Source organism: Anguilla anguilla, chromosome 12 (assembly GCF_013347855.1).
Source record: "Anguilla anguilla isolate fAngAng1 chromosome 12, fAngAng1.pri, whole genome shotgun sequence".
Lineage (NCBI taxonomy): Eukaryota > Metazoa > Chordata > Actinopteri > Anguilliformes > Anguillidae > Anguilla > Anguilla anguilla.
This window is the reverse complement of record NC_049212.1, coordinates 22,148,501-22,166,719: the sequence shown is the minus strand read 5'-3', so window position 1 is coordinate 22,166,719 and position 18,219 is coordinate 22,148,501. Positions and strand designations below refer to the sequence as shown.

Genomic DNA, 18,219 nt, shown 5'->3' with positions numbered 1-18,219 from the left:
ATTTCTCTGGGTTACTGTATTACACGTGTTTGCATATAAACATCAACATGTTAAACAATAAATTAAAACGTAAACAACTTCATTATAACTTTTTATGTTTCCGTTTTCATTGAAAAACACAATTTACATATGGTGCGGTGTTCAACTCGGACTTGCCTACGTATACTGAGTCTTAGGAAAACTACGCAGATAAAGCCCACTAGAAACAATTGTGAATATCACTGTCGTGAGAGACGTTGCCAGTGCAACAACGTCAGCTTCCCCGCTCCTATAACGCACAAACATGTAGCGGTCTTGTTGTCATTTAGCAAGCCACGGTGTATTTACGTTATCTCGTTGCAGGTTTTTCTAACATTACTTATGTATGTTCTCTTGCATGCAAACTAGCAACCTAATTAACAAGAGACTTGTTTTAGTGTCTTTCTCTTGTGTTGCCCTCCATGCACGGTAAGAGGCTTGGCGTACCATTATTCGTTAGCTAGCTAGCTAGCTAATTCGCAAGTGAATTAGTCTAGCTAGACTAATATTTGTCATATATAAAACACGATTAATGTTAGCTAACAAACTAGCTGTTTATTTCTTTGACTTGGCTATCTACACGAATAAGCTTAACAAGCTAAGTATCTAACTAGCAACAATCTAGCTAAGTTAGCTGACTGACTGCATGCGTGTTTCCGTTATATTGCATTAGCTAGCAGACGGCTTTGTGGTCATTTTCCTAGATTGAATTGCAGCTGGCTACCTATCGATACGTAGTGCTGTCAGGCTGTTTATCTCTGCTGTTGACTTAGCCTAGCTAACGAGCGCAAACCAGGTCTCGGATAACGTTACTACAACTGCCAGTGACTGGCTGGCGAGTTAGCTATCTAGACAACATTTGTACGTCGTTAGCTAGACTAACAATCTACTGAACTAACGTTAGAACCTGCCGGTTATGGCTAGCTAGTAACGTAATCATAGTTACAGCGCACCGTATATATAACGTTCCTCTAGCTCAGTGGTGTCAAACTCGTGCCATGGAGGGCCGTGTGTATGCAGGTTTTCATTCCAACCAATTAATGCTGCCTTAATTGAGTCCAATTACTCATTCAGCCATATGCGTTTAACTGCATTGAAGCACAGAATATAAGAAAATTTTTATTTAGACAATGCGGGTCACCATAGACGTCGGGTCACCATTGTGCACAAACCTGCATCCCTAATTCAGCAAATAATTTAACTAATTATATAATCAAGATCTGAGGCTGGAATGAAAACCTGCATACACACGGCCCTCCATGGCACGAGTTTGACACCACTGCGATTAGCAGTTGGCTACATATTGGAATTGTACGACTCTTCTTTGAACGAACAGATTAGATATTTAGCTAGTTAAGCATGGGAAGAGCATTCGCCTGCAAACTGTGTAAACTAGCCAGAAACTAATTGTTAGTTACTCATTCCAACTAACTTACTTAATTGTGTTAGCAAGTTAGCTATGTGGCAAGCTAGCCACAAGTATCATACATTTTCATTGAAAATCTAACGTGTTTGTTACTTGTTTGTTATTTTGTGGGAACATGAGAAGGGAAAGATGCCTCACTATGACTTGGAAGACGCACGCAAGAACTTCATCCTTACAACAACGGGGAACTATTTTGGCCTGAAGACTTCATCAGACCCACTTATCTCTTCCTTAACGGACTGTAGAGAACTTAATAACTTTTTAGATGATGGCAATGAGTACGTGCTTTCAGTATACAAGCCTGGAAGCGAGCTGCGTATGTCAAACAAGGCAAGACTTTTCCCACCTAGCTGGCAAGCAAACACAGTATTTTCTGTTGATGCGTGCACTGTAACTTTAACTGTCATTATGTTTCTGTGTCTCACTCACTGATGTATGCAAATGAAAATGAAGTGCCTGAAGGTACTAAACGTTGGTGGCTGTGCTGAAGTATATTGTTTGAAGTATATCGTTTGTTGTTAGATTGATTCAGCGGACGGCAAAGACAAAGTGCTGGTATTTTTCAAACTGCGGCCCACTGTCATCACAGAAGACAACCTCCACAGCAATGTACTGGTCTCTTCTATGTTGGAGTCCCCCATAAACACTCTCTATCAGGCTGTGCGACAAGTGTTTGCTCCCGTACTGCTGAAGGTAACTGCGGCTCACTTATCTTCAGTGGGAGATGAGTGCATTCAGTGATTCAATAGATTACCGAATCCTGGTTTACAGAAACCAGATCATAACTTCTGAAGATTGCGCTCAGAGCATGTCTTGGATCAATGTCTTCCTGTAAAGGGATAGTTTCCTGTTTTTATTTTTAAATATTATACTATGATATTTAGACTAAAACTGCAATAATATTAATAAACACAGAAAGTAAACTATTTCTTTAAATCAAATTAATCGGCTTTTTTCTTATTTTTTTGTAAGGATGAAAAATGGAGTAAGATTATTGACCCCAAACTGCAGAGCTTATTGAGTGACCTGGAAGTGGGTCTGGGTTTGGTGGTTAGGCGGTCAGACTCGGAAGACACCGGAAAGAGAAGCTTCAAAGGCGACGATGTCTTGGGTAGGAGCCGCAGTAACAGACTTTTCGGTTAAGAGTTCCGAGGTTTGGCAATCTTACTACTTCATGGGCATTGTCTAACACCACAGAAAGCAAGTATGTTTTTTGGATTCTGTGCATTCACCATTAGGCCCGAACACTTGATTTTGAAGTATTATGTCTTCAGAAAGAGATTCATGGGGTGTTTGCTGAAGTAGTACTGCGCTACGACTCTTCCGACAGGAGGGGAATGTGTCAGTTTGGATCTAATTCTTCATTATAGTGGCAGAGTGCAGAAAAAATACATATTATGTGGCATAATATTCATTTCCATTTTATAATTTACAAAAAATGTACTTTGTTACACTGTAAGAGAATACCATATTTGATGCTGTATTTCAGTAATGTGGAATTCAATTTACTGCAAGCACACACTTTTCATGGCTGAATATCCACTGTTTTTGTGTATCTAGTGTGCCCATTGCAGAATGTCTTTGAATGACTTTTCCCTGTAGGTATTCTGACTCCTAATGATGAGTTTCAGTACTGGGCAGACCTCTCACAGGTGGGCGGGAAGACCAGCACTAAAGAAAGAGCAGCCCATTTCTCTGAGTTGTTTCAACATATTGAGAAGGTACCAGTTCACCCTCAGTTTGTTCTTTGCGCTTTTCCATTCGGATCTGCTTGTACATTCATAATTCTGCCCGCATCTTCACAGGACTATAACAACCTGGACAGCGTGGCGTTAGCCGATGCCGTGGAGCTTGTGGACAGCACCAGAGACACGGTGGACGACGTGTGGAGGCAGAATGACCACGAGCCATACCCTGAAGTCCGCATGCAGCGCCTGATGGATGTCATAGGTACGAGAGTCGTCTGTCATTGGTCACAGCTAAGTGTTTGGGAGGATCTAGACTCGTCTTTGGGAGGAGCTAGATGCGTTTGTCACAAATAACCATGATTGGGCACCAGTTCTTTTGCAGTCTATGGCTAACGCCCTGAAAAAGAATCACCGTGGAAAATTCTTAGTGGTTAGTTTCAGTGGAGAGGATTTGGTCCAATGTGCAGCAATTTTAGGGTTGGGATGATCTACACCCATCCTGCCCCTGTGGGGGTTCTGGGAAGTGGCCCTTTCGGGAGTGTGAGTGGGGTTGTGCATTGCAGGTGGAGCTCTGGGCCGGTATGTGCAGAAGAAGCTGAGTTCCTTGAAGCTGTGGGAGGACCCCTTCCTCACAGTCAAGGAGAGCCTGCGGTCGGGCGTGGCTGTCTGTGAGCAGTGGGTGGGAGCCTGTGATCACCTGACGGGGCAGCTGTGGAAGCGCTACGCCCCTCACCCATGGAAGGGTGATAAGTATCAGCCACAGCTTCTGCAGAACCTTTCCCAAAGGCTCGAGGAGGTTTGTGCCATAACCTGCGTATCCCACAATTCCATTCTGAATAAATTGAATAAATTGGTGTTTGCTTTACTGGGTGTTAATTGGGTGGTGTTAACTTCTCATGCAGGTGGTGATGATTCGCACGGTTCATGAGAAACTGCTGCGGCTTCTCCCAGCCGGGAAAGGGCAGGCACTCTCTCCAGCACACGTGTTCGAACCTTTCGCCGGTCTGAACGCGCTGCACTACAACCCCTACACCGAGGTCGGACACGTCCCGTGTGTTCAGTGGTTAAAGCCAGTGCTCGTTCTTGACCTTTAAACCGTCTGTATATCTTTCTGATTAAGTACTGTGTAGTCTGAAGTCTGACAGAAAACCCGCGGTTTTTCAGAAAACTTCCTCTTTTTAGCATAAAGGTCAGGATCACAGCAAAAGCTGTGTCAGGGATTTGTTGATTATGGAATGAAAAGGCCTGTGCTTGCGTGTTCAGGTTGTCATATGCCAATTCTGATGTTTCAGCCTCTTTGGAAGGCAGCCGTGTCACAGTTTGAGAGGGCCGTCTCGCCTGCTGAGCAGGAGGCTGCAGGCAAGCTAAAAGTTAGCATTGGAGATGTCCAGGACAACCCCCAGCAGGTACTTATGCGGTGTGTTCACATAGCCTGGAAACAGTATCTCCAGGTGCAGGAACTATGACATCATTAACATAGCTCAGGAGGTAAGACCGATTGTCTAGCAGTCGGAGGGTTGCCGGTTCAAACCCCGCCCTGGGCATGTCGAAGTGTCCTTGAGCAAGACACCTAACCCTAACTGCTCTGGCGAATGAGAGGCATCAATTGTAAAGCGCTTTGGATAAAAGCGCTATATAAATGCAGTGCATTTACCATTTACCAACATGCTTTCTACCCATATTCTGACAGTGCATGGCTAGACTAGATTCTCTAAAATGTTCTGGTTTAGTTTAAGCAGAGGGTCTACTGTCTCTAGAATTGTCTTGCAGAGCACATTTTTGCCCAATATTTAACATGGCCAGCATACCATGCTGGCTGTTTGATGATTTAATATTGCCTGCGTGAAGGCATTTCGCATTCTGGCGCTAACGATAAGCTTGGATAAGACATACTTTGTATTGTGAGATTTCAGTTTGTTGCTACAAAGACACCATCAAGTTTCCTGGATTCTAAGATATCTTATCAGAATGTCATTTTATAAACGCATATATGGTATCATTCACATTTTATGATGTATGTCCTTGAACTGAAAATGTAATATTTTCTTCTTTCAGCTTCTTCAAGTGTTTCAGAAGTATAAGGAACTAATCAAGCGGCCCAGCGTTAGCAAGGATCTGCTTCCAGAAAGGGAGACATTACTGGCTAAGCTTCTGGACTATATCAAGGGTGTCTTATTTGCTTGTATCAGTCCGATTAAGGGAATTTCAATGGAACCTCCACTGGAAAAACATGAACTAAAAATGCGTAGAATGGTAAATTAAGAATATCTTGAAACTGGTTCCTGTTTCGAAATTGCTTATTTAAAAAAAAAATCTTTTCCCCCTTTCTCTCCAAATTTGGAACTCCCAATCATGCTAAAGCTGCAATGCTCATAAAAACCTCCGTTGTCAAGCATGCCTTAGCAGGACAAATCACCCGGCAGACCCCACTTACATTTTTATTTGCATTAAAAAGGCTGAGGCCTTTGCTTATTATCACAATGGAGCAAAGCCCTTTTATACTGCTGGCTCTCTGGCCCCAAAGTCTCCTGTTTTGAAGCAGCAGTTCTTGGTATCCTGATTTAATTTTGAAAAGTGCCCCTCCATGAAAGGGAGACTTTGGAGGAGAAAGCAATCACATAGTGCACTTCTCTGTTACATTGGTAAATGAAGGGGCGACATGGCTCCGGAGGTAAGACCGATTGTCTGGCAGTCGGAGGGTTGCGGTTCAAACCCCGCCCTGGGCATGTTGAAGTGTCCCTGAGCAAGACACCTAACCCCTACTGCTCTGGCGAATGAGAGGCATCAATTATAAAGCGCTTTGGATAAAAGCGCTATATAAAAAAGCAGTCCATTGAAGGGCATTACCTTTTTAAAAGCGTATAACAAAAAAGCCAGTGTTGAAACCTAAACCAAATGAGAGATTCTTGATTTACTGTTCTCTAAATTTTGGGTTTATGCTTTTTCCAGTGGAGTTTCCTCTTGGAATCATCTAACATAAATGGCATTAGCACAGTGAGGTGTGTATCTGTATGTGTTTACAACTTTAATTTCCGTGTCTTCCCAGGACTCCGCACAGACTTTGAGAGCCGTTGTCATGGCATCCCGGGAGAAAAGTCGGGTCCCCTTGCTGGCAGGAACCTCCCTGAGGTCGTCAACAACATTGTTTGGGTGCGACAGCTGGCCCTGAAGGTACACATGCGCCTCTCTCCAGGCAGTCATGTCTTAAATACCTTCTAGAAAAGTGACTTCATTGATGAATGAGGTGAATTTAATCCCGTGAGGTGAATTAAATTGATTCTAAATAAAAACTCTGGGGTAATAACCATCACTAATGCTGCTGTTGTAGTAGAAGCTCATTTGGTCATTTGGTTCATCCTGCGTTCATCCTCTTTGCCCTTTAGTGCCTTTTGCGGTTGTTCCTGTGGTTTCAGCATTTCCCTAGTGCCATACTCCACTGTTAAAGCCCGCTTCCTTTTACTGAGAAAGAGGGCCAGCCCAAGTCATTGGGTCAAAACATTGAGTCACCCTCTGACGGATGAATTATCGTGATTAAATATGCGGATTCCAAAGCTGAATTTGACTTCGCTCTTTGTAGGAAATGCAAGTCTGAGGAGCCTGAAACCATTTTAAAGACCATTATGTTCACAAGTGTTTATAGAAAACCAATTATGGCAACGTCAACAGGTTTTCGAGTGTTTTTACTGTCTGTACACAAGCATGTATACAGTGAACAAGATAACCTTGTAGTCGAGTGTAGTAGAGTATGATTTGCACCACACCAGCAATTTTCAGGCTTCTTAAGGACATCAGTATAAAGTTGGTCAAGTCGGTAGAGCCTTTTCAACCACATCGAATGGCCGATTGATTTGATGTTGTCTGCTGTGAAAGGGGCTTCTGAGTCACTGATTCTAGGGTGGCTGTATGGCTACTAAGCAAAGTTGTTTTGTGTGAATATAGTGCTAGCCATAAGGAGGGAAATACATCTCTCCTCTTTGTTACTTGTGCTTTGTTTTTTAACTAAATGGACCCTCATTCAACAAGGATGTACACTCTCTTTGCTCCTTAAATGTATAGTTTACATTTCTGGGGTCTTTTATATAATTTCAGTTTTTGTTGTGTTTTTAAAAGAATGTGTATAAAAAAGTGTAACAAAAAGCCGCGTGACGGCAGTAAAAATAAAAGACGCATTCGCGTCCAAAAATGAACTCTCGTCTCTCTCATCTCTGACACGAGCGGTGGCACGCAGTTTGCTACAGTGGTGGCCCGTACGGGGAGGACGGCAGGAAGAGAGACGAGAGTTTATTTTTGGACGCGAATGCGTCTTTTATTTTTACTGCCGTCACGCGGCTTTTTGTTACACTTTTTTATACACACACACAATTTCCCGGCTGACCGTCCGTCAGCCCTTCATCCGTCTCCAGTCCCCCGTTCCGTCTGTGTAGACCGGCTTTTTAAGCGTCCAGGCTCACTGTCGAGGTAATCAGCACATTGTTCATTAATCAAACAATTAACCATCAGTGCTGATTAATAATCGCCAACAGCTGTGGCGCAGAGTTCCGAGAGCCGCCCTGCCCACTCTCTCTCTGCAGCCAACGCAAAACCACGCCCACCCTACCACAAGGCCTATAATTTTTTGAAGAATAATCAGCTAGTATACATGTACAATCTCTGGAAACATAACATTGCTGTGCGAAGTTTGGAGTTACTTACTGTATTTTCCTGCTTTAGACCAATATCCCTATATACCTGTCACTGTAAAGCAGAAACTGTTGTAAATACCTGAAACGTCACGCCCAAAAACTGTCTTGGCAGACTGAACATGCATTAAAACTGGAATAATATTAAAACCTCAGAAAGTGAATAAAATATTGTTTAATAAATGAAGAAGCAAAGAGAGTGTTGTGCTTCTGGAATGTTTGTCCACTTTTGGTCTGCACCTTGTTCTGCGTCTCATTTACAAACGAAATGGACCTGCCCACGTGCCGTAGGTGGAGGATTCCATCAAAATGGCAGCAGCCCTTCTGTCGGACCTCTCTGGGTACCGTCCATTTGTAAGGTTCTCCGACGACCTGCAGGAGCAGCTCCGGGCTTATGAGCAGGACCAGTTTGACGACTGGTCACGAGACATCCAATCAGGGCTCTCCGATCCAAAGTCTGGAATCAGGTGATCAGATAATTCTGTTGTTGTTCACTGTGCTCTCTATTGACCCATCAATCAATGAGTCAGTCAGCAGATCAAGCGATAAATCTGTCAAAATATGTAACAGAATGCCCTTTAGGTTTCCACCGAGCCCTACACAAGCACTCAGTATTTTGTTATGTGCGCCATGCAGTATATTACTAGAGGTAACATACTGGTAGTGTAATATTATGTAAATACTGAAGTCTGAAGTAATGTTTGAACAAAGCAAATATTTTGGTTTGATGAGATTGGGCACCCCTCCAGCCTGCAGGCCAGCAGCCGTGTGATGGAGCTGGACCACGTGGACGGGAAGCTGAAGATCCAGTACTCGGACCGGCTGGTGACCCTGCTGAGAGAGGTCCGCCAGCTCTCGGCCTTGGGGTTCGCCATTCCCGCCAAAATCCAGCAGGCCGCCAACACGGCAGACAAGTTCTACAGACAGGCCATCATCCTCAAACAGGTGCGTGCCCATCATAACCGGAGTTCTCAAACACAGAAACGATTTGACCTTTGCTGACTCGTAGCACGGCCAGTGTTGCCATTGTGTAAATGCTGTATTTTTTGGCAGGTGGCTCATTTTTACAACACCATAGATCAACAGATGATTCCTTCCCAGAGGCCCATGATGCTGAACTACGCCTTGGCGTTTGAACAAGTGATAAAGGTATTTATTATTGCAGTGAATATTTATGTTTTTCATTACATCCTGTTCAAAAGAAGTCCAGTGCATATATAATGTATGATCTATGCATTATATATGCACCATCTGTTCTGAGCTACTGTAATAGTGTGCCATTTTTTTATGAGAGCTTGCTGTTTGAATAATTAAATCCGAGTGTGCACTATCAATCATTTGCTGGATTGCACAAAATAATTATGATTGGTCTGTCTTTTAATAATCAATCATTGCTTAATTGTGTAAAGAAACCAGCTATAGGGTAAGGTTATTTACTTCAAAAGACATGTTGGGGCAGCACACACGTTTGTATGTTCTCCCTGTGTCTGTGTGGGTTTCCTCCAGGTACTCTGATTTCCTCCCACAGTCCAAAGACATGCAGGTTAGGCTAATTAGACATTCTAAATTGCCCATAGGTATGAGTGTGCAAGAGATTGTTGTGTGTGCCCTGTGATGGATTGGCGACCTATACTGGGTGTATTCCTACCTCTTGCCCAGTTCTCACAGGGATAGGCTTCAGCTTCCCCTCACCCTCCGCAACCCTGATCAGGAATAAGCGGGATAGAAAATGAGTGGATGGATGGACTTACCGGTTGCAAGCTCTGGTCAAGAAAACTGTAGGCCCTACTTAAGGTGTATAGTTTCATGGTTATATTTCTGTTTTTCTCATCACAAATGCACACCTGTGGTTTTACTTTGGCCACCAAAAGCAGAGCCCACGGTCCCAATCCCGGGAGTCAGGGGGCAAGCTGCAGATCACCTGGGACAATCCCAAAGAGCTGGAGGTGTACATCGGCAAGCTGCAGTCCTCTGCAGAGAACCTGTCCACCCAAAACAGGAAGTTGAGGAAGTGGCACACGGACTTCACCGAGAAGGTACACATCCTGACCAGACCAGTTGCACTTCCTTTCCTGGAGGGCTGGTGTCCTGAAAATGTCACGGCTGATTGGATCGACTGTGTGCTGGCTCTGCGGTCGCTAGGCCAGAAGGCTGAAGGGTGTCTGGGGGTTGTCACACCCGGGCTCTTAATTAGCCAGAAACAAGGGCAGGAAAGGACAGAAATCCTTTTTTTCTCAATTGCTCGAAGTTTAAAGATGCCAGTCAGACCAACAGGGTCTTCAGGTCTTGACTGAATCTGTAGCGCACTTAGCAGTTTAATGAAATGCTGTGAGGTCTTGGACGGCATGCTCGTTCACATATTTGTAGGCACTCGATGGGAGGTCTTAGCGATGATGTGATATGGAACCGCAACATATAGCTGTTCTCCCAGCCTTAAAACTGCCGTCATGCTGCTGGGTCTTCACAGGTGGTGACTCTAATGAACGTTGACCTCCTGCGTCACCAGCAGCGATGGAAGGACGGGTTACAGGATCTGCGAACGGGATTTGCTGCGCTAGAGTCACAGGTAACACTAATAGTATGGAACAGGCGAGGAGGGTCTTGGGATAGAATTATGAAGAGGTTGAAGGAGTGCCAGTTGTGGATGGGGTAGTTGGAGGCAGACAGGTCTACAGTAACATGTCTTAAAGACTTATGTTGGATCAGGTGAAAAATGGATAATGGACTCTGTCCATGTTACTTCAGATGATTTAGATTAGCAGTTTGTTGTAGTGACCAGGGCACACACCCTGTGAATGTGTTCCTTGATTGGTGAAAGAAGTTGCCTGTGAGTGGGGTGACGGTCATGGTAGCCCTGGATGACCTTGACCTTGGCGGTAACGCGGTGTCTACTCAGGGTTTCCGGTCGGGAGACATGCGGGCCTGGCGCCAGCACTGGAACCATCAGCTGTACAAAGCCCTGGAGCACCAGTACCAAGTCGGACTGGAAGCCCTCAACAAGAACCTTCCGGAAATCAACGTGGACCTGACTTTCAAGTGAGCTGCTCTTTTGTAGACTCGTCAAGCTCACACCTTTAACTCCACAACACTAGTGTCCTGTTCCAAAGCCAGAAGGACAGGCTTGTACATAGACCAGAAAAAAAAATTGTTCCCGAAGAATTTGTCCGTATTCAGTGGTTAGTCGTACGTCATAGTAAATGAGGAACTGAGTTTAACATGACATGGTTGCAGGTGCCTCAGGCTTTTATAGTCCTGAACAAGCAACCAGACAGTGTGTTTGCGTATGCTATGTGAATGAATTACACAATGAAAGCTATGTCTGCTATGTCAGTCACCCAGGAAGGGTGTCTGTTGAGTAAATAATGGTGATAATATTATCAATGGCAGATAAGTAGAGAAAAAAAAACCCCACAGTCAATTATTTGTTCTGCAGTTCGTCACTTCTGTCACTGGTTGAGGATCTGAAATTTTGATCTGTCGGTTGTGTATATAAAATAAATAAAAATCATAATAATAATTGTTAGATAATTTATATAAATATAAATATTTGGTTCACATCTTTTGTAATGATGGTCTGCAGGGCAAGGAATAAGTTGCTGTGTTTTTGATGTGTTGAGACGTTTATGGGTGGCAGAGGTTCTTGCTGTGTGCACTTGTGGCCTATGTTCAGTGACGTCAGGAGAGTTTCAGCATACTGTCTGTGTCCCAGGCAGGGCAGGCTCCAGTTCAGGCCCCCGTTTGAGGAAGTGAGAGCCAAGTACTTCAGAGAGATGAAGCGCTTCATCTCCATCCCCAACCAGTTCAAAGGAGTCGGTGAGCCAGGGGAGGAGCCCATCTTCCCCGTGATGATTGACAGGAACGCGAGCGGCTTCGTCACCATTTTCAGCAAGGCAGAAGACCTCTTTAGCCGGCTCTTGCTTGTGCAGGACAAGTTCAAGGTGTGCTGGATTCCCCACCGGGGCATTTAATCAGGCTCTAATTCTGCTGGTGTTGTGCTGTTAAGAGTGACCCAGGTCATTAGAAAACTGAAAATAGAAAGTTTTTTTTTCACTCTGGCATATGTGTGCTTTTTGTTTTTCGCAGCTTTTTTTTGGCTCAGGGGAATCCCCCGTCTGGCCTCAAGGTTTTTCCTCTTTCTGTTTGGGTTGTTGTACACGCTGCTGTTAGACCGCACATTCTACACTGAAACTGGCAGCATGGCACATAGCGTATCCGCCAGTGAGGAGCTTTCCAGAATGCTACATTTCCATTTATAATTGGGCCGCAGGAGGGCATTTTGTCATCATGTAGAGAACCACATAAAGCCCTTTGGTGGTAGTGTAGAGATCTGCACAAAGCCTTTGGTGGTAGTGTACAGATCCATACAGTCCTTCGGTGGAAATGTAGACATGCGTGTAGTCCTTTGGTTTTAATTATGAGGTGCACGTGATGACTTTAGTGGTAATGTAGCTTAGCTTACTCACCACTATAGTAGATCTAATTATTGGTGCCATTGGACAGTTATGGCTGAGGCAGTGGCCATTTATTTGTGACCCCTCAGTTTGGCAAACTACGAAGTGGCACACTGGGAAGTATCCCGTTTAGCCACATCTGTCTGTCCTGAACTTTTAACCCTAAACATAATGAATATTTCCCAAGTTTGGGAGCCATTGAAATGAATGAAAAATATAGTGTAGAAGAAGCAGGGAAGTGGAACTTGTCCTTAGATTAGAATAAAAATTAGTAAGAATAAGCAGTAGTGAGTGTTGAATGTTCGCTTTGTGAGTTGAAGTGGTGTAGATGCTCTGATTGGTGAAAGCGATGATCTTGATTTGCCCTGTAGGAGTGGGTGGTGCTGGGTCAGGTGGATCTCGAAGCTCTTGTTGAGAGGCATGTCCACACAGTGCAGGACTGGGAGAGGAACTTCAAGGCCCTGAAAGTCAGGGGGAAGGAGTCGGAACGCTTACCCAGGTATCGGAACAGATGTGCGCCATGTCACGTCCAAAATGCCTAATTACACTGCAAAACTTGATTTACAAAATGTGGGAAAAAAAGAACCTCCACTCCTCAACTGCATGCAGATGAGTTTCGCCTCCTAGATTTCCCAGGGGTTGACAACGTAGGCCCAGTGTGAATACACCACTTTTCCCTTAATTGGCTGGAAAATAGGCAGAATGGGCTCTAAATGAGGGGAAATGAGAAATTGCATTATCATGAGACCCTGTATACCGTGAAGGGTTGTTTATGAGCAAGATTGCATCTCCTTTTATTTTAATTTGATGGCCTCAAGCATTTTTTGAATGCTCCCCTGAAACAGACTAAAGTTAGAAATGGTCCTCACACATTCCCCCTGGTCCTCATTGAGTTAGCAGAGGGAATGAGTTATACCACAGCAAACAGGGCCGTCCTCTAAAGAATGCTGCCCCCCCTTGTTATGTCATTGCACCATTCCACGTCAGCATCTTGCCTTCAAATAATTGTGTTCTGCCTTTGGCAACCCTACTTGAGGTGAACCTGCCCACTTCTTCAACAGAGCAGTTTTAAGTTTCCTAACATGTCTGTCTGCTTCGCAGCACTGAGAAGGTGGACTGCATAACTGTCAACTGTGACCCTGTGAAGGCAGTGGTCGATGATTTGATCCAGAGGCTGTTTGATGCCCTTCTCCTGTCTTTGAGGAAATCTATCCAGGGTAGGTCATTTTGTCACATAGCTCTAATGCAGAGCCGTGGATTTAAGCCCACTTCTGTGATTAAAGAAACATATTAAGAAGTGAAGTGCCATGATTGTATTATGATTGCTGTTTGCGTGGTTCTTCAGAGATTGAAGCTACAGTTTTGCCTTTAGGATTTTGGTGAAGAATGCATAGGCCGTTCCCCCTGCGCTCTTTCTCGCACACACATTCTAATGGTTGCTGTCTTGCCTCTTCAGCACACACGCAGGACATTGACACCTTTGTCACTGGAGCCATGGAAACCTTATCGACCCGGCCTGAGAGCATCGATGAAATAGGCGAGGCCAACATCAAGCACGGGGAACTGCAAGAGAGGAAGCCCAACGTAAACACTCGCCCTCGTAGGCTTTTCTGTTCACAGCACCTGTCTTTTGAAGTGATATGCAAATTATACTGTAACGTTTGCAGCTGTGAAACAGCTGGAAATAACATTAGCATGACCGAAGGTGCTTCATTGTCCAAACTTGTGCTGGATATGCGATGCGAGTGGAGGCTTTTAGTTACGGGAGGAACAGCGGCGGTCGCATTGGCCTAAAGGCTTTCCCCACATGCTGCTCACAACGGGAGAAAGAAAATGGGCCGTGTTAAGATTTGTCCTGTTAAGAGGGCCGAGCGTGAAATACATGTCAATTTTCTGAAATGGGTTCTGCACAGTGCTTTGTGGACATTGCGTGGCTCAAATGCATTTATAAACATTTTACTTTACAACTGGATTAAAATTCCTATATTAAAGAAAATGGAACTTCTCAGTTCTAAATGGATTTTCGAATTGCCTTGAACATAAACGGCTGCACAGTCAGAGTTATAGAGTTAGGGTTCATGTTACAGACTTTAAATCACCAGATGAACTACTTATGCTGCTTTCCTTCCCTGTTGCTTCCCTTCCATCTCATAAGTTCTGGCCCCTGGTTAGTTGTGAGCAAATGAAGGTGTTTTGGCGACAGGATGTTCAGTTACATAAACGGCGGTCAGAAGAAGTATTTCCTCCCTTATTTTCAATTGACAGGACCAGCTGAGTGGGGTGAGAGTTTTAGGAATTCAGGAATTACATTCTCGCAGGGGCAAGAATAAGGATTTAGAAATAAAATTAAGGGCTAATTTAATTTCCTTGCTAGTTTACAAATAGTATAGCCAGAACGAGAGCCGAGGGTCCAGATAGTGCTTATCATCCCAGCTGAATACGCATGGAGCTGTCACATTGGGGCGTAGTGTCGCACCATACCAATAAGGTGCCAACACTGCCCAACTTTCAGTCTAAATTATGTAGAGTGTGATATCCTGTTGCTATAGATGATCTTTAATTACCCCATTGCTGGCCTGTGCCTGCAGGTCTTGCCCCTGTTCCAGGAAGCGGAGGATAAAAACAGATTGCTGCGCACGGTGGCGGGCGGGGGCCTGGACTCCATCAGCTCCCTGAGAGCCAAGTGGGACAAGTTTGAGCTGATGATGGAGAGCCACCAGCTGATGATCAAAGAGCAGGTACGCGCCTCGCACCCACAGTAAGGGCTGGGCCTGCCACAGTCACCCGGCCCTCATGTCTCCATCAGGATTATCACTCTCCTACATTTAAACCTGTACACTTAAAATGGCGATAACTCATCCTGAGGGTTTGAACTCTTAACTTGCGACTTGTGCGTGTCCATGGTTCCCAGGTGGAGGTGATGAGGTCCAATGCGGAAACCCAGATCCAGGCGTACCTACAGGAGCTGGAGAAGTTTCGCGCTCGCTGGGACCAGCTGAAGCCCAGCAGTGATGTCATCGAGTCCGGTGACCGGGAGGCCCTTCAGAAATGTGTTCAGACCATTAAAGAGAAGAAGGCCGAGTTTGACGAGCTGGAGAGCACACGCAAGAAGCTCATGTGCGTGTCGCGCTCAGTGTTGCTTTTTTTCTCATACTTTGTGAATTTACCTCTTGCTGTTGCAAAATAACTCTAACTCTAAATTTGATGGTGGCATTTCTGGTCAGACAGAGACAGAGGTTAACCAAACCCTGGTCCCGTTCCTTTCACAGTGAGGATTGCCGCCACTTTGACCTGGCCCCGCCCGACTTCTCCCTCGCCCTGGAAACCATCAAAGACATGGAGGAACTCTCTGAGATGTGGTCGATGTATGAGGAATTCCAGGAGGGCTTTCAGGACAAGGCGAAGGAAGACTGGATAACATTCAGGTACAGAAGGACTGCCTTACTCTTCTTAAACAATGTGCTCTGTCTCTGTTATGACTTGCGATGACCTCCACCTGTCCTTCCCAGGAGCAAAACCTACGTTTTCGAAGAGTTTCTCTTCACCTGGCACGACAGGCTCAGAAAACTGGACGAGCACACCACCATGACTGTCAAACTGCAGAAGGAGGTAGACAAGTACAAGGTAAAACCCGGATAAAGGTTTTTGGTATTCTGTTCAGATTTTAATGGAGTGAAAAATCACAGCAGAGAAAAAAACGTGGAAAAGTCCTTATTTACATCATTGAAGTTTGTTTTACAGTGGGGATTTTGGAATTGTTTCTTTGCCCACATTTAGGAGTGTAGGAGATTCCAATGGTGTTCACACATGTATTGATATAGCAAAAATCCTCACTTAGGCTTTCCAGTTTTTAGAAGAAAACAATCCTTAAGAGCATTTTGAATCTCTTCAGTGGCACTTTTATGGGGACATATGCTGGAGCTTCTTTGTAAATTATATTTTTTTCTGGGTTTCTGTACTATACTGCTGGGTTCTTAGTGAAATTGTCAGTGGTCATCAACGGAGTAGCTGCATCTCACTCTGCACTGGACCCTCACATAACCCCTCCCTCACCCCTGATTGGTGTTTGTGGTGTAGGGGGTGGTTCCGGTGCTGAAGTACGTCCGGGGCGAGCACCTCTCGCAGGACCACTGGCTGGACCTCTTCCGTCTCCTGGGACTGCCCCGAGGTACCACGCTGGAGAAGCTGCTTTTCGGTGACCTACTCAAGGTCGCTGATGCCATCGTGGACAAGGCCATGGAGCTGAAGGTCTGGCCTGGGCTGGTTTGATTTGGGTTTTTTCAGATGTGCTGCTTTTGCGTTTCTGATTTTAGATTTTGGTTCTCGCGTATTTACTTCTTGATTCTTCACTTCCTGTCCCATGATCGTGTTGTTTAATCGCTCTCTATTGGTCAAGGATGAATGGAATTTCCAGTTAAAAAGCAAAATAATATATTTATGGCTAGGTCGTTAATAGTGATATTGTGTGGAATTAATTTTACAGGGTTGGGAGTGGGGGGGATTTTACACTATAGTCTAAATCTTCCCAAACATATTCAGGGTAATTCATAACAGTTGGTGGTAGCATGCCTGATACGCATGGCTGTTTTTGCAGAATCATAACAGTAGTGTTTGCATAATTTATCTATTGGCTTCAGCTTATCATAGTAGTCCCATTCCTTCCACATTAGCATATAGATTTTGAGGTATAGGCTACATACGATGTACTGATTTGATTGTTTTCAGGTGTTTCTTAGTAATCTGATTAAAAATTAGAAGACAGATTGAAACTGGTCAATCACATTTCAAGCAGCCAAAAAAAAAACGGTTACGCTGAAATATATCCTGAACGACAGTGCTTAAGTATATGAAAGCAACTTGGATGCCTTCTAAACCAATCATTTTTCAGAATGGTGATGCTTGCGGACCGAAAAAAAAATCACACAGTCAGGCCAAAGTACACTCATCTGAATATGAACTGTAGGGGCAGTGTTGTTCTCGTGGGGGTGGGGAAATTACAGTTTGTTTAGTTCCTGGCTTGTTGGTGTTCATAGAAATTGTTTTCATGTCAATTATAGAAGTGAGAAGTTACGGTGATGCTATTGCACCCACCCCCACCTCCCACCCCAGACCCTCAGAGAGCCGTTTTCTATAATATGTTATCATAGCATCCCGACCTATTATAGCATATTTTTTGTTTTCCTTTTAATTTAATTTAATGCCTTATTGTTATTTATTTATTTCTATGTGCATTCTTTTTGGAAAATTGTTAATAAGGACCAAAATAAATTACTACTACTACCTATCCTGAAATATTATTTAGAAATGTGTAATTAATTTGACTGCGTCTTAAGAATGAATTTTGTTTGCTCTTCCAGGACCTGAACAGCCGCGCACAGGCCGAAGTGAGCATCCGTGAGGCCCTGCGGGAGCTGGACCTGTGGGGGGTGGGGGCCGGGTTCACCCTGACTGACTACGTGGACAGCCAGAGCCGGACGCTCAAGCTCATCAAGGACTGGAAGGACATGGTCAACCAGGTGGGCGACAATCGCTGCCTGCTGCAGTCCCTGAAGGACTCGCCCTACTACAAGGGCTTCGAGGACAAGGTCTCTCTGTGGGAGACCAGGCTGGCCGACCTGGACGAGTACCTGCACAACCTCAACGCCATCCAGAGGAAGTGGGTCTACCTGGAACCCATATTTGGGCGTGGGGCCTTGCCCAGGGAGCAGGCCCGCTTCAAGAGGGTGGATGAAGACTTCAGGTCAGTGTCTACAGCACACCGGCTTTAATAGGTAGTACATGGTGTGCAGGTCTGTGTTTTTGAGTGCAGCTGTGTGTGTCTTTTTGTGTCTGCTGGTGAGAGCAGCTGTTTGAGTGTGTTTATTCATATGAGGATTTCTGTTTTATATGTCTGCATTTTTTGTGCCTGCATCCATTCTGTGCTTGTGTCTGTGTGGTTGGAGTTTTATGTCTGTTTT

The 18,219-nt window shown here is 44.6% G+C and overlaps 1 protein-coding gene across 1 annotated transcript in view; it reads left to right on the top strand.

Annotated features, from left to right (window-relative positions):
* The first annotated feature begins 236 nt into the window (after positions 1–236).
* LOC118209690 (cytoplasmic dynein 2 heavy chain 1) overlaps positions 237–18,219 on the top strand; it is a 158,113-nt gene continuing 140,130 nt past the window's right edge. The window contains 27 exon segments of the mRNA XM_035385246.1: positions 237–447; positions 1,565–1,774; positions 1,967–2,137; positions 2,417–2,555; positions 3,047–3,165; positions 3,250–3,394; positions 3,696–3,928; positions 4,035–4,169; positions 4,425–4,538; positions 5,188–5,299; positions 6,179–6,303; positions 8,103–8,278; positions 8,561–8,756; positions 8,865–8,960; positions 9,686–9,847; positions 10,279–10,377; positions 10,708–10,847; positions 11,521–11,749; positions 12,634–12,761; positions 13,364–13,479; positions 13,719–13,846; positions 14,851–15,000; positions 15,174–15,379; positions 15,532–15,687; positions 15,772–15,886; positions 16,340–16,510; positions 17,620–18,002. Coding sequence (XP_035241137.1) covers positions 1,574–1,774; positions 1,967–2,137; positions 2,417–2,555; positions 3,047–3,165; positions 3,250–3,394; positions 3,696–3,928; positions 4,035–4,169; positions 4,425–4,538; positions 5,188–5,299; positions 6,179–6,303; positions 8,103–8,278; positions 8,561–8,756; positions 8,865–8,960; positions 9,686–9,847; positions 10,279–10,377; positions 10,708–10,847; positions 11,521–11,749; positions 12,634–12,761; positions 13,364–13,479; positions 13,719–13,846; positions 14,851–15,000; positions 15,174–15,379; positions 15,532–15,687; positions 15,772–15,886; positions 16,340–16,510; positions 17,620–18,002 — 4,145 coding nt within the window. The 5' untranslated portion in view covers positions 237–447; positions 1,565–1,573.